The sequence below is a fragment of the Drosophila bipectinata genome, chromosome XL, assembly GCF_030179905.1.
Source record: "Drosophila bipectinata strain 14024-0381.07 chromosome XL, DbipHiC1v2, whole genome shotgun sequence".
Lineage (NCBI taxonomy): Eukaryota > Metazoa > Arthropoda > Insecta > Diptera > Drosophilidae > Drosophila > Drosophila bipectinata.
The window spans coordinates 19,850,832-19,867,053 of record NC_091734.1 but is presented as its reverse complement, the minus strand read 5'-3'; the positions used below and the strand labels follow the sequence as shown (position 1 = coordinate 19,867,053).

The 16,222-nt window shown below is 46.2% G+C and overlaps 2 protein-coding genes across 2 annotated transcripts; one reads left to right on the top strand and one right to left on the bottom strand.

Moving 5' to 3' along the window:
* The first annotated feature begins 8,640 nt into the window (after nucleotides 1–8,640).
* LOC122321456 (craniofacial development protein 2-like) lies at nucleotides 8,641–9,135 on the top strand. Its single transcript, XM_043211400.1, has one exon. The coding sequence runs from the start codon at nucleotides 8,641–8,643 to the stop codon at nucleotides 9,133–9,135; it is 495 nt and encodes a 164-aa protein (XP_043067335.1).
* Nucleotides 9,136–12,982: 3,847 nt separating this feature from the next.
* Nucleotides 12,983–15,451, bottom strand: LOC122321455 (uncharacterized). The gene is made up of 3 exons (XM_043211399.1): nucleotides 15,194–15,451; nucleotides 14,443–14,722; nucleotides 12,983–14,358 (listed from the first exon to the last, which is right to left on the bottom strand). The coding sequence occupies exons 1-3, from the start codon at nucleotides 15,449–15,451 to the stop codon at nucleotides 12,983–12,985; spliced, it is 1,914 nt and encodes a 637-aa protein (XP_043067334.1).
* Nucleotides 15,452–16,222: the final 771 nt, after the last annotated feature.

Below are 16,222 nucleotides of genomic sequence, written 5' to 3'. Positions count from 1 at the left end.
CAACACTTTTTAAAAAATCCTTAAATAACCTGTGTGTTAATGAATTGTGCCCACCTCTTATATTATTAGTAATTTTAATTGTAATGTCCATAACATTTACCAAATTTAAGTGTTTTGAAATAAGGGCCTGTTGGTGTATGATGCAGTGCAACGTGGGACAAACAATTCCACGCTCTTTTAATATACCCACAAGTCCTTTCTTATGTCCTTTCATGACTTGGGCTCCGTCAGTGCATACAGAAGATAATTTATCTTTATCTACGAATTTAAACAAATTATCGTCGATACTTTGAAATAATATTTCTCCTGTTACACTGCCGTGTAATGAAACAATAGTAAAAAATTCCTCAAAAATATTAAAATCATCATCAATCGTTTTTATACAAAAAATGAGTTGGCATATACCATTTATGTCAGTACTTTCATCAAGAGCCAAAGAAAAAAATTTGGAATTAGCCAGTCTATTCTTTGCCTTAGAATGTATAATTTGGCTTATATGCTCAGTCCTGCGTGTTATTGTACGCCGGGACGAGGGTATATTTTCACAAAGATTTAATGCCTCCCGGCACTTTTCCCCAAAACATTGAAGGATATCACATGTTAATTCCTTACAAAATATTCCGTCATCATAAGGGCGACCATGCTTTGCTAAGCTGAGTGCTATCACATATGAAGCTTTTTTCTTATTTTTTTCATCAATTTCATTTCAAATTATATTATAATTATTATTTATTATATCCTTATCAGCTATGAAATTTAAAAAATAAAATGCTTTTAATTCTAACAGCTTTTTATTTCGATTTTCCCCTGTAAATTCAGAAAAATTGGAATGTAAACTATTATAATGCATTTTTATATTAAAATAATCTTTTCTAGAAATTATTCTTGAACAAATTAAGCATTGCGCTTCTCCATCCATATTTTCTATAAAGAATAATTGCTCCTCCCAAATTTCTGAAAACATTTTTTTTCAGTTATGATTTTCCAATAATGAACAAAGTAGTCTTCCTTCAATGAGGTCTGAACGTCGACTAAATTCATTTTTATGTCAAATAGGTAAAAATTTTTCCTCTCAAATGAGAGAAAGTTACAAGCACCTGTCATCTCACGAGAGTAAGTGAGAGAAATTCTAAAAAATGTGAGCGTGCTTATACTGTCAGTGTGCCGGCAGCGCTGCGGCAGAATTTCCTACCCTATACTCACGTGCTATGTAAAATGAGAGTTTGCACACCACTGATCTAGATAATAAAGGTAATGAAAAGGCGCGTGTAAGCATGGCGCAGTTACGTGAATCACAATCGAAAGATGCACAAGAAAATGTCAAATGAAAATGTCAAATGTCAAAATGTCAGCAGCTAGGCTTGAGCGAACACGATTGAGAGTTAGGCAGTTGCGTTCTGCATCGATTTGATTCGGATGTTTAATTAATAATGCCGCGACCAAGACGATCGAATCTTTCCCGACAAAGCCGTAATGCAAGAAGAATACAAAATACTGCAAATGAAAGAACTGAAGAAGAACAAGAAATTGCACGTGAACAGCGCCGCAATGGTGCTCGACTTCGTGCTTCTCAATCACGAGAGCAAAGTGAAGCAGCCCGTGAAACAGCTCGGTTGGCAATGCAGAATCGTCGAGCGAACAACAGAAGTCAACAAATAGATAATTTGCGACGCAGAACAAGATATTTAGCTGATTTGAATCGAGCTGCGTTTCGTTACGATTGCAGCAATGATTACAGCTTGCATCCTAGCGTTTGCATTGGGCAAATGGACGTTGTTTGCGAGTATTGTGGTGCATTAAAGTTTTCCGGAGAAACGCCTGGATTATGCTGCGTTAATGGTAAAGTGAAATTGCCAGTGTTGACTCCGCCACATGAGCCATTGTATTCATTGCTTTGCGGCGAAACACAAGAATCACGCCACTTTCTTGCAAATACTCGAAAATACAATAGTTGTTTCCAAATGACGTCATTTGGGGCAGACATTATCGAAGACGGAGGTTTTAATCCGACATTTAAGGTATTTATTTTTGTACTTAAATAGAATGTAGTTAAAGAATCAGGTTTTTATTTTGTAGATACAAGGACAGATTCACCATCGATTTGGATCATTACTACCTTTCGAAGATGGCGTAATGTTGAAAAAGAACTGTCCAAGAATATGCGCGATCAAATGCTTCAGGATCCATCCTTTCTCTAAACAACTGTTAGATATTGGCGAGGGAAATTTTGCTGTACGTGAAAATACTGGATGTACTTGAAATACTGAAAAACATTTATTAACCAAAATAAATGAAGAAAAAACAGCTAGCCCGTATAGAAAACAAAAAAGGGCAAAACAACGTTTGACGGGGTCGCTAGTTATCCCATAAAAGAAAAATTTGCGTGCATGGGGCAAGCTTCTCTTGGTAAGAGATCGGCTACTCATCTCGGCCATCGGGTGAATTGATTCCGGGAATCTACATAGAAAAGAAGTGGGTTCCTTCGCTTCGGCTCTTCCTCCAAGCACCTAAGCCTCCGGTGTTGCGAGACTTGGTCTGCTCACCCTACCTGTGGCTATCCAAATCCTGGGGTCTAAACCCATTATGTCAGTGATAGCTTCTGCCTCGACGATCTCAAGGGGGACAGTTAAGTCGGGTCAAAACAGGTGTTTTTAGCACATTATAAAATTTATTTAAGCTCTAAGAAATATAATATAAATTTTCTTGGGACCTAAAACGTACATGCCCACTGTATCTTATTTTATGGCGTAAAATCTAAAGTAAACCTAATAATAATAACCGAAATATTCATGTGTGTCAAAAAGAAAATTAAAAGAATTAAAACTAAAAGATTAAATAAATTGGCTTTTCAAAAATAATAAAAAAAATTCAGATACGAGCAAGACTTTCATAAAAATAAAATAAAATTACACGGTGATCACATCGAACATGTAAACGAACATGCGCTCGAACTTGAGTGGAAACTCGCCAGCGAAATGGTTCGATCGAGTTGGGCTAGCGAATTAACAATCTACTCTAAGATTTCCTTTTTTTTTATGTAAAAATGTAAGCCGGCCATTATGCTTAGGAAATATTCCCTGTTTTATTATATGTTTGTCTTATCTCTTTTATTATTTTTTTTTTTTTGTATGGGGGGGGCAACAAGGGGAACAGGGGGCGGGGCTAGCCATGGGACCACCAAACGGCATGGAAAGCCCCAGGGTCCAGGGTCAACCTCTTAACCAACCAGCGGGCCCCTAAGGCTAACCTTGGTCCGGGAGCGTCTCACTCGACGCAGCGTAAATGCCCTTACAAAGACAGGAGAAGGTCAGCCTTCATTCGGATGAGGGCGGACCCATCGGCCGAAGCCAACCCGGTCCAGGTCGAGATCATTAAGTGGGCAAGGGAGATCCTGCCCGACTTTAATCCGGAAAAGGCGGGAGTGAGGCTGGATCCTAATAAACGTACTGGGTCAGACCCTGCGAAGGAGATCGCGCAATGAGCGAAAAGGCAGAGGTCCACAGTGGGAAAAGCCCCCCAGGCTAAGAAGAGCAAGGCCCAGACGCAGCCATCCAACCGCTCGTTCGCCGAAGTGACGAAGGGAAGAACCCTAATTGGAATCCTGGACAAGGGCTCCAAGAATGTGCTCATCTCCAAGGACCTTTGGCGACGAGTGGTAAACGAGTTGCATGGGCGCTTCGTGGAGGAGATGCTGCGATGCGGAGGAGCCCCACCAGAATGCGAAGACGCAGGATGGTATCAGGGTAGCGTCAAGGTAATTGCCTGCCAAGACGCGCGATCGGTAGAGACCTACAAGCGGATGGTCGCATCGCTTGGAGAGGTCTACCCTGGAGCTAAGCTGGTGGCGGTTGACTGGGACGAGATCCCTAGCACTCAACGAGAAGACCGTTAAAGCCCTGGAAAAGTCAGAGCACCGGCTGAAGTACGGATTTGAAAACGTGACGGTCCGTATTTACAAATCCGATGCGAAGACCAAACCAGGAGGTATCGGGCTGAAGGCAGACACGCAAGAGCCAGACTTGGAGGAGCCGACCGAAGAGGGGCACTCGGAAGGAATGCCGGATGAGGAGGAGGACATCCTGGAAGGGTACACCTTGGAGGAAAGCGACTTGGCAAGGGCACTTAGTGGAATCGGAATGGAGGAGGACTATCTGCTGAGCTCCGAGACGGAGGCAGAAATTACGGTGGTGGAGATTTGTAAGGATGTCCCTGACGATCTGGCAAATGAACCTCCATCATAGTAAAGTAGCGTCAGCTGCCCTCCTACTCCACCTCGCCGAGAGTGGAGCTGATGTGGCCTTCATCCAGGAACCCTGGATCCTTGGAGACAAGATTCTTGGGCTGGGGGCATCGGAGTTTAGGCTCTGCAAAGCCGATACTACAGGTAAAAAGCTGCATTCTCGCAAAAAAGAACCTTAACCTCTTTTTGCTACCCAATTTCAGCAATGAAGACCACGTCGCCGCAGCCATAGAGAGCCCAAAGGGCCCTCTAAGGATATGTTTGGCGTATATGGGCCACGACCAGGAGGCCCTCCCCCCGCACCCGCTACTCAAACAACTGGTGGAAGACAGCAGGAAGCACAAGATCGACCTGATCATAGGTTGCGATGCCAACGCCCATCATCATCAGTGGGGAAGCACTGACACGAACGAGGGGGGTGAGTCAATCTTCGATTTTATCCTAGGCTCCAATCTTTTGGTGGGTAACAGGGGTACAGAACCCACTTTCATAGTCAAGAACAGAAGGGAAGTACTTGACGTCACTCTCTACTCTGATTCCCTTGCAGACGGGATTGTTAGATGCGGAGTCCTAGAGAAGCTTTTCTTCTCGGACCATCGATACATAGAATTAGTGGTCAATTTTGATAACTTTTATCGACTAACGGTACGCAACCCGAGGATAGTGAACTGGGAGTTATACAGGAAAAAACTAGAAAGTTCCTTGGGGAAACCTCCAAGGGACGTTGACAGTAGGGAAGCCCTGGATGCCATGGTGGACGCGCTTACGGCAGCGTGAGCCAGGGCATTCAATAAAGCTTGTCCCAAAAGCACATTGGGCAATAGCAAGTCAAAGAAACCAACATGGTGGTCGCAAACACTTGCGCCCTTTAAGACCAAGGCCCTCAAAGCCTTTAATTTTGCCAGCAAGACAAACTCGGAGACAGCCTGGGAGACGTATAAAGCGAACCTTAGGCAATATAACAAAGAACTTCGCAAGGCAAAAAGGAATACCTGGACCAAATTCTGCACGAACATTCAGCAAACATCAGAGGCCTCCCGACTCCGGAAAGTTCTCGCAACTACTGCACCAAATGTAGGATATATTAAAACCTAAGAAGGTAACTGGACATCGTCCAGCAAAAAAATCCTAGAGGCTCTCACAGAGGCACATTTCACGGGATGCTCTCTAGAAGATACAACCCTGAAAATGCAGGGGACTCCTCCCTCCCTAATCAACTTTAATACCTATTGAGTGACAGATATCTCAGCTGGGCGATAAATAGCTTCAAGCCTTTAAAATCCCCAGGCCCAGATGGCATTATCCCGGCTCAACTAATTTAAGCCGGTCACAATCGAGGTCTTGGGTCAAGAAATGGGCAATTTTCAGAATAGTCATCGTACCCGCAATGTGGTTGCGGACGAAAGTCGTATTTATACCCAAGGCGGGAAAATCATCGCACTGCACCCCCAAGGACTTCAGACCAATAAGCCTGTCGTCCTTCTTTCTCAAGACAATGGAGAGACTAATCAGCCACCATATTAATCTTACTTTAAACCCAGATGATATGTCGGGATCACAGCATGCGTATAGGAAGGGCCGATCCACGGAAACGGCACTCCACGAAATCACTACTTTTGTCGAAAAGGCACTTAGTGATAAGGAATACGCACTCATTGCTTTTCTAGACATAGAAGGTGCGTTCAACATCACCTTACCAAGCTCGATAATCAATGCGCTGACAGGACTAGGAATAGACAATCAATCCATACGCCTTATAGAGCAGATCCTGGTAAACAGGACTGTTGAGGCGTCACTAGGAGGAGAATCTATTCATAGATACTTCAGAAGAGGCACTTCGCAAGGTGGCGTACACTCACCCCTACTCTGGAACGTGGCGGTTAATAGCCTACTGCGATCCCTAGAAGGGGGTGGCTGCAAAGTTATCGCTTATGCGGATGATGTCGCAATTGCCTTCTCAGGAAAATTTCCCCAGACTCTACGTGACCGCATGACGGATAAACTTAGGGTCCTCTCAACGTGGGCAGTTAGTAATGGACTAGGTGTGAACCCGTCCAAAACAGAGCTCGTCCTCTTCACCAGGAAGTACAAAATACCAAACTTAAGGCTTCCAAAACTATCAGGAGAAACACTCTCCCTTTGCGGTAGCGCCAAGTACCTAGGGATAACGCTAGACAAGAAACTGGACTGGAAGTAAAATAGAATGGATAGAGCTAACAAGGCAACAATCGCGATCTATACTTGCTAAAAAGCCATTGGCCTTAAATGGGGAATGTCCCCAAAAACAGTAAGATGGCTTTACACAGCGGTCATAAGACCCATCCTTTTCTACGGGGTGGTGGTCTGGTGGCCTGCTCTCACAAACTCCACAATTAGAGAGAAACTTAGGAAAACGCGAAGGATGGCAGAGGTCTGTATCACAGGCAGCCTACGTACTACACCGACTGATGCCCTAGACTTCATACTCCACCTATTACCGGTAGAGATAATGGGGGTCAAGATAGCCACGCTATCAGCAATTAGGCTACGCGAGACGTGCATATGGAAATGGCGTGACTATGGACATACCATACCTATGGGCTACAGACTACTGCGTACCTGTCGATCATACCACCTTAAAATACAAGGTCTCCATTCCAACAACGGAGGAATGGGCCACACAAATCCCGGGACCAGCCGGTTCCCTACATATCTACATAGATTCAAAATTGAATGGCCAGATGGGAGGCGGTTTCCATTGCGAACGTCTGTGTCTAAATGACTCTGTGTCAGACTCCCCGACCACTGTAGCTTGTTCCAAGCAGAAGTAATAGCTATCAAAGAAGCACTCAGATCCCCAGCACTTACTGGCAATCAAGACACAATCTATATCTTCTCAGACGGATTCTCATCCAACTCCAGGACAGTAAATGACTGTCGCAGATCTCTTAACGAGATGGAAGAGCAGTACAATCAATTCAAAAATCCACCTCATATGGGTGCCTAGGCATAGGGACCACGAGGGTAATTGCGCCGCCGAAGAACTGGCAAGAGCAGGTACTACCAATCCTTTCCTACCGGAGAAGGAACCAGTAGGTATCCTTTAGCTACGTGTAGGCTAAAATGCAGGAATCACTTTGACCGCGCATCACTAAGAAAATGGAGAAATCTCCACAACTGCAGGAACTCACGCATGATATGGCCCATCCGCTCTGGGAAAAGGTCAATGATGCTTATCGCCCTTAATAGGCAGGACTGTAGTCTGGCGGTCAAGGCCATTACGGGACATTGGTAAATAGGAGCACACGCGGCTAGACTAGCGGTGCCACATTGTAACTACTGCAGGAGCTGTGGGGACGTAGAAGAGGAAGAAACAGTCGCACATTTCTTGTGTCAATGCCCTGCGCTGGGGCGCAGCCGACTCAAATTCTTGGGCGCAGCAATACTCAGGGACCTAACAGACCTCGCGGAGATCGCTCCACGCAGACTCGTACCTTTCATCCGTAAATCTGGATGGGTCCGCGAGCCGCCGCAGGAAGGATAGTACACTCTTGGGCTATCAGTAGATAGGAAGGGAGAGGTCCTCTTGTAGGACCCTTGCCTGTGCTGTATCACAAGGAGCCCCAGCGGCTCAAGTGGATGGGGGGTCAGTCACTGGCCCCGCATCGCCGCCTCAACCTAACCTAACCTAAGTACCTTCATACTCACCCCAGCATTGGTAGATCCATCGTCGAAAGCGCTTTCTCGGACTGGAGGTGGCTGAAATTTTAGATTAAATTCACTATTGGGAAACACAATTTGGGGCCATGGAAATCATTATTCTTAATTTTTTTCTCTCTTTTCTCCTTTTTTTATTTCTTCTTTTAAAAAGGTTAGGTATAACCCCACTACCACATCAAACCTCGCTTTGCCAATTTTTCCTTTATCATATCATATGCCTTTTTCAGTTCGGAATCTGTTTTGGCCATAATCCACTACAAAACATTCAACTTACTCACTAATAGAATTAACACTATTTAATCTAACACCTGGGAACCCATATGCCTAGTGGGTAGTGTAGCTGAACGCTAAGCGTTGGGTCGTGGGTTCAAACCCCACTCATGGCAATCATGACCTCCAAAGTTTTTCGGCTTCATTATGCTTAGGGGTATCTTTTCCGATGCTACTAAACATGTGAGGTCGAAAAACGGTATGCCCAGATATCGACAGGTGGCAGCCCCACCCCTGGGATAGGTTGCACCTGGCTAATCACCGGATCAACTGAAAAACAATTGATTAACGAAACTAATACAAGAAGAAAAGAAACCAACCACCCCCCCAACCCGTTGACGACCATTCTCATATCGAAACGGACACGAATTGAACAATGGAACGTGAGGACTTTAATGGAACCAACCAGACTGGCGAAGTTTAAAGGAGAAATGGAGAAAATGCAGATCGCAATCGCAGGCATCAGTGAGATGAGATGGAGAGGTAAGGGGACAACAACAACATCAAGCGGCAATCTAGTGATGCACAGCGGGACCAATGATGGAGGCAGGAGTGGAGTCGGGATATATGTGTCCAAACAGTACAAACAGGCACTAATTTCCTGGAGCCCAGTATCCGACAGAATCATCATTGCCAGATTCCGATGCAATGCTGGACACATCACCATACTGCAGTGCTATGCCCCAACAGAAGACGCCAGCGATGACATCAAAGACGACTTCTACAACGCCCTCACATCCTCACTCACTAGGATCGAAAGAGGTGACATAAAAATTCTTATGGGAGACTTCAATGCGAAAATCGGCCCCTACAACAACGGATTGGAAACAATTATGGGCCGACATGGTGTTGGCACACGCAGCAATAATGGTGACAGGCTATTCGACTTATGTCAGACCTTCCAACTGGTTATTGGTGGTTATTGATGGAAATCCATCAATACACATGGACCTCTCCGAATGGACATACTCGCAACCAAATCGACCACATCTGCATAAGTAGGAAACGCTCGATAATGGATGTTAGGAATAGGAGAAGTGCGTCTATCGACAGTGACCACGAGCTGATAATCGAAGAGCTTTTAATCAAGCTCAGACGAAATAGCAACACTGTCAACAGGACCACAAGAAGACCGCCTACCATTAACGTACAACGGCTGAATGACTCCAACCTATTCATCAGAATGGCCACAACGCTGCCTGAACAGATGACAGCACAACCGTTGAATCACTCATGGGAACAAACATGCAGTATACTGAGGAGCACCGCGGAGGAGATGCTTGGCACCCGACAACGCAGGCGCACGGAATGGATATCAGCGCACACTTGGGAACTATTCAGCAAACGGAACAGCCTAAAGTCGAAAGCAGATCATGACTGCAGAGCTCTCGACGAACACAAAGAGCTGTGCAAGATGGTGTAGAAATCAGCAAGAACCTACAAAAGAAAATTTCTGGACAGGCTCGCTGAAAATGCAGAAAGCGCAGCCAACACGAACAACATGCGCTCATTGTACCAGATAATTACTCAACTGACCGGAAGCTGCCATAGGCAGCCAGTGCCAACCAGTGTGGGACCCGGATGGAAGACTCCTTACTGATGATGAGGCACAACTCCATGGATGTCGACAGCACTTTGTGGAGATCAGCTGCACAGAACAACCGAGCAGCACGCAAGATAACTTCAGGAGTATTGTACCGAGCAATAACCTCAGAATATCACCCACGGCACCATCAATTAGAGAAATTAAGGCTGCAATCAGGAAATTGAAACGCAACAAAGCGGCTGGAGATGACGGCATACCGGCCGAACTTCTCCAGATTAACACGCAACTAATGGCCGAAACACTGCATCCACATTTCAATAATATATGGGAAAGTGAGCGGATCCCAACATCCTGGAAAAAAGGAATCATCATTAAGCTACCGAAGAAAGGTGTTGTGACTGCGCCGATAGAATACGGGAGTCAATGATTAGCAGAAGTCTGCTATGGGGACTTTGCTGTTGCCGTTTTATAAAAACACAGGGTTTGTTTCAAGTATGTCACTGAATTTAATTTGAATTGATTTTAGAGATCAAACAATGTTGGCAGTATAACAAAATGTGTTTCAGTCGTAATAATTGGAAGAAGCTTAGAGGTGTCCCGCTTTCCAAAGGGACCGGGGTCTCGAGATCGATAGACATCAAGCAGGTATCGATTGTAGGGTTGTGGTATGCACTAACATTACGTAATGAACATTACGACAACGAAAATGACCGTACATGCCACCCCGCAATGCTGGGTCCAGCATTAAGACATCCTTCTAATGGTAACTGAAAGAAACAGGTGAAATGTTTGCTGTGGTATGGATGTGAGATCAAATGCGTGTATCACTATTGTTCAAGATTAGCTTCCTCGACTTTAGCTTCCGTGTAATTCGGGATGGGTAATCTGCAGATCTTGGATACTGATCGCTTATATGTACCCGAGCCTGTATAGATTGTTGCAACTCGTACCATCCCATCGGCTCCAGGGTGTAATTCTATAACACGACCTAGTTTCTAATCGGTTGGACCTCTCCTGTCGTCCTTGATAATAACTAGGTCATTGACCTGTAGGTTTTCTTCCTCTTGTCTCCACTTAGGGCGTGCCTGATGGTGAGACAACCAATCTGAGCTCCACCTTTTCTTGTCACTGGGGGTAGGAAGCGATTGCATGGAGTCTCCGATGAGAAAATGAGCTGGAGTCAATACTTGCAGATCGTTAATATCTCGGTTAACGGGCATAATGGCCGAGAGTTAAGACAGGCCTCGATCTGGATAAGAACGGTTGATAATTGTTCATAAGTCATTGGGTATCCTTTGAAGGAACGATGAAGATGAGACTTTACGGCTTTGACGTTAGCCTCCCAAAGTCCTCCGAAGTTTGGGCTGTGTGGGGGGTTAAAGTGCCACTGAATATAGCGCTTTGTGAGTTCTGGGACGACTGTCTGGTTGATTTCCTGCCGGAACTCGTTAGACCACAACTGTAGGGATTTATCTGCTGCTATAAAATTTGTGCCGCAGTCACTGTACATGTGCCGCACAAAACCGCGGCGTCCAATAACCCTTGGAGAGCCCAGAGAAAATGTTGTGCTGTTAGTCCTGTCACCAGCTCCAAATGGATAGCTTTACTGGCGAGGCAAATGAATACTGCAATATAGGCCTTGTATGTAGTGTGTCCTCTGAACCTCGAGGCCTTGACATCGATAGATCCTGTGTAATCCACACCTGTAGCTTCGAACGCTCTTTTCGGCGGATTAGCACGATGGTATGGTAAGATCATCCATTAATTGTCGAGAGGGTTTAGGGCGATGCTGAAAGCAAGCCACACACTGTCGGAGAACTCTTTTTACCGCTAGTTTGCCATTAATGATCCAAAACTGCTGATGGATGATCGCACGGGTCAGTTGCACTCCCCCATGCATGGTGTTCAGATGGGCGTTTTTTACGACGAGGTCCGTAAAATGATGTGACTTCGGTAGGATGATGGGCGTGCGTTGTTGAGTGGTGAGCTGCAAAGCGTTTCGAAGTCTGCCCCGCACTCTGAGGATCCCTTGGGCATCTATGAATGGCGACAGTTGGCTAAGCTTGTTAGATTTTGAGAGCGATTTGTTTGCTTGCAACTTGGACAGTTCGTGAGAGAATGCTTCCTGTTGGACAACGCTAACCAGAGTATACATTGCCTTGGAAAACTCCTTTACGCTAATTGGTCCGGAAAGCCGAGCCTCCCTTTTGCAGCGAGTATTATAGATAAAGCGATTAATGAATGCTGTGGAAAATACAAGTCGACTGTATGACGAAAATGACTCAACAAAGGAATCAGTGGATGCGCAGGTGTGAGCGTGAATAACTTTTGCTGCCTGGTCCTCGCAGATTGTGCTCGGATCTGGAGAAGTAAAAGTTACCTTGGGCCAATGATCTTCGGGTTCCTGCAACCAGTCTGGGCCGCTCCACCAGAGCTTATCCTGCGCGAGCTGTAGTGGGGTTAAACCGCGCGTTGCACAATCCGCAGGGTTGTCCTGTGTAGACGCATGACCAGGGCCGTAGCTAGCATGGGGCAGGTGGGGCGGTGCCCCAGGGCCCCGAAGGGAAGGGGCCCCGCCGGGACAAAAGACTTCCGTATAGGGGGCCCAAAATTTACTTGTTGCCCCAGGGCCCCCGAGGCTCTAGCTACGGCCCTGCACATGACCCCACTGTGAAGCAGAGCTGACCTCTTGGATGCTGCCAATTCGATTGGCTACAAAAGTCTTCCACCTGCATGGATCTCCATATATCCAGTGAAGCACGATCATGGCGTCAGACCAGTAGTACACTGTGACCCGCATCTGAGGCACGTGAAGTTTTGGCGAGTTTGGTAGCTAGAACTGCTCCGGAAAGCTCCACTCGCGGTATGGTGAGAGGCTTTGTTGGTGTCACCCTAGTGCGAGCTGCGACTAAGTGTGTATGTATAATTCCAGCAGTGTCGAGTACTCGAAGGTAGGCACACGCTGCATACGCGAGGGACGACCCATCGGAGAACATGTGCAATTGAAGAGATATCACATTGCTGAAATCGCAACCGAACCAGCGTGGTATGCGAATGTGTTGAACTTCTGGAAGATGTTCGAGATATCGCTGCCAACGCGCTGCCAAAGACTCTGGTAGCATGTCGTCCCAATCGAGTGCACGGTAAGTGCCATCAGTTTGCTGCAAACGAAAGCTCCATACGTCCTTGAAGAGAATTTTTGACATGACTATCAAGGGTGCTAAAAATCATAATGGATCGAAGAGCCGTGCCACTGTTGATAAAAGAGCCCTTTTCGAAAGTGTGGGATTGATCGAGAAATGGATTTTGAATCCGTAGACGTCCGGGTTTGGCTGCCAGTACAGTCCAAGCGTTTTAATGCTGTCTTTATTGTCCATTTCGAAGATTGAGTGGTTGCAGAGGTCTTTTTTAGGAATATCGCTAAGCAACGCCGGGTGGTTCGCTGCCCATTTTCGAAGATGCATACCAGCCGAGCGGAGGGCTGCTATGACTTCGTTTCGCACTCGAATGGCACCGTCCGTGGTCTCATGGCCGCTTTGTACGTCATCAACATAAATCTCATTTTTCAGTACCTTTTCTGCTAGCGGATAATTTTCTCGTTCGTCCTGAGCTATTTGGTGGATCACCCGAATCGCTGTGTATGGCGCTGATGCTGTTCCGAAGGTAACTGTGGTGAGACGGAACTCTTTTAACTCTCCGGTTTTGTCACGCCACCAAATGCGCTGGAATTGAGAGTCCTCTGGATGCATTTCGATACATCGGTACATCCTTTGGATGTCCGCCACGAAAACATAGCGATAACAACGCCAATTTAGTATCACTCCTCCCAAATCGTTCTGTAGAGCTGGCCCAGTACATAAAATGTCATTCAGTGATTTCCCGTTGGAGCTCTTACAAGAGGCGTCGTAGACTACCCTGAGCTTAGTCGTCAGGCTGTCCTCCTTCAGGACTGCATGGTGTGGAATCGTGCTGCAGAAGACGCCGAGCTTCCCATTTGTGTTGATATGACAGTGACTGTCTTCGCTTGTAGTGACTTCTTGTATTTGCTGTAAGTCAAAATATTCCTCGATTGCTTGGAGATATTGTTGATGAAGCTTTTCGCGCTGCTGCAATTTTCGCTCTAGTGTGTAGAAACGATTTAAGGCTATATGTTTTGATCGGCCTAGAACTTGTGACGGATCGAACAAGGTTTTCAGTGGTAAGCGAACCATGTATTTCCCGTTGGGCTGTCGAACATGGGTTTGACGAAAGTGTTCTTCACACCATCGTTCCTCTGTGGTGAGTTGGCGTTCAGACGGCACGCTATCTAGTTCGAAGAACCTTTGCACCACATGGTCAAGCGTCGTGGTGTTACAACGGACAGTGATGGAGTGTGTCATGGATTTCCTCACTGGTCCAAAAACAATCCAACCAAGAAGAGTGTTTTGTGCGATTGGTTCCTCATGAGTTCCTCGTCGAATTTCTGGGAGCATCAATTGTGGAATAAGATCAACGCCCACAAGCACGTCAATACGACCGGAGCGGGCAAAATTGGGATCGGCGAGTTGCAATCCTTTAAGGTGTTGGAATGAGCGAGGGTCGACATCCGATTTTGGAAGGTGCCCTGTAAGTGTACGGAGAATAAATGCAGTGGATACAAACGATGTGAACTGGGAACCTGAAATCGAGCTTAGGATAAAATTGGTACTATGTCGACAACGATTGTGAAAGGAGTCGCCGATCCCTGTTATTTCCGCAGATATAAGGGTGCGTGAGAGACCCAGCGTCTGTACTAAGCTTTCGGTGATAAGTGTTCCTTCCGAGCCATGGTCAATCAACGCTCTGGCTAAAACAGATTGTCCCGTTTGGTCGTTGACAATTCGGAAAAGGGCCGTGGCGAGAATCGTGGTGGATGGATTTTGATAGGTGGCAACTGCGCTGAGGAGTTGCGTCTCGTTCGAAGCAGTTAAGCCGGGGGCTAGGCTGTGCTGTTAAGACAAAACAGATGAGCGGGATGCTACGCTCTGTTGGGTGCCCTGCGCGCTATGGACACCGTTCGTTGGCTGTCGCGATAGGGCAGAGTTGGTAGGCTGGGTTGCTATGTTCGGAAAATGCAGTAGCGTATGGTGGCGTTGGCCGCACTGTAAGCAATTGCGAGTGCTGCCGCAGTGACTTAGCGCGTGGCCTGTGCTGAGACAATTGAGGCATGCTTTTATGCGATCGACGATCGTCTTACGAGCAAAGCAATCCTTCGCGAGAAAACTGGGGCATCTCCGGAGAACATGGTTTCTTTGGCAGAGAGTGCACTGGGGTGCTCCCATTTCCGTAGTCACATGAAAACTGTGGCGGTTAGTGGAATTGAAGTTGGATCGGTTAGGCGCACGTGGATGAGAAGATTGTCCTGGTGCTGAACGAGTTCCAAGTGGTTGATTTCGATTTTCGATTAGGTCGATGCTAACTAAGCGCTCCAGCAGGAAAGTCTCCAACATCGAAAAGGTTGGAATCACGGTGGAGCTCCCCAATGAGTGCTCCCACGCTTGCGTAGTGCTGCTTGGTAGTTTGGTTAACAGATGATGCACTAGCCAGTGATCGCAGGAATCAATGTTTATTTTTAAGCGTCGAAGATCACTAATGCAAACATTAGCCAGGGTTAGCACGCGCCTGATACCTTCTGCAGCTTCCTTGGGAACCGACTCAAGACCATACAGTGCCGCCATGGTGTGCATAAAGTGGAGACGTGGATTGTGTTAGCGCTTGACGAGGAGATCCCAGGCTACCGTATACCCAGAATCCGTTAATGCCATTTGACTGACATCCTGGTCCCGTCCTTCGGGCAAGGCCTGCTTGAGAAAGTGAAACTTCTGGATGTTATAGAGAGTGTTGTTGTCATGGATGAGTTGTAGGAAAACATCGTAAAACGAGGGCCAATCCGTAAAGCTTCCCGAAAATCGTGGAACTGGAAGCTTCGGAAGCGAAATGTTGGATGATAAAATTGGAGTGACGGACTCGATTGGTGGGGAACCTTGGGCTATCACTTAGAACTTGTTGTCGTATTCTTCCGAGATGTTGCAGAAGATGTGCTGGTGCTCTTCAACAAACCGCTCGTATAGGTTGTCTGAGAAATATACATGTTGACTGGGACACAGCTGATCGACCAATTGTTGGTGATTCGCATCAAACAGGGTGGACAAATCCTTTAACGTGCTAAGTCGCTGAAGAAAATAATGTTTGGATTTTCGGGATTGGCTATCCTTCTTGAAGTTACGCTCGAGTTGCGTCAACCTGTTCCATAAATCCTTCTGTCTCGCGTGCAAACCAGCAAACTGGTCGGATGGGGAAGGATTGGCTTGTGTGCCTGTCTTTTCATCGTCGATACCCATAGTTTTATTGAATTTACAACAGCACGCTTGAAATCACAGCCCTCACATACAAACACTCACCGGCTTCCAGTCAGTCTGTGTAGCAGTTTCCAGTTTCAATTCGTCGTT

What these genes read in the sequence shown, in the direction of transcription:
- LOC122321455 (XM_043211399.1), bottom strand. Translation starts at nt 15,451, where the DNA reads ATGGCGGCACTGTATGGTCTTGAGTCGGTTCCCAAGGAAGCTGCAGAA. An exon ending in CTTTCCTGCTGGAGCGCTTA is followed by an intron (nt 14,723 to 15,193) that starts GTTAGCATCGAC and finishes TTGTCTTAACAG; the next exon opens with CACAGCCTAGCCCCCGGCTT. An exon ending in TCACAATCGTTGTCGACATA is followed by an intron (nt 14,359 to 14,442) that starts GTACCAATTTTA and finishes GTACACTTACAG; the next exon opens with GGCACCTTCCAAAATCGGAT.
- LOC122321456 (XM_043211400.1), top strand. Translation starts at nt 8,641, where the DNA reads ATGGAGAAAATGCAGATCGCAATCGCAGGCATCAGTGAGATGAGATGG.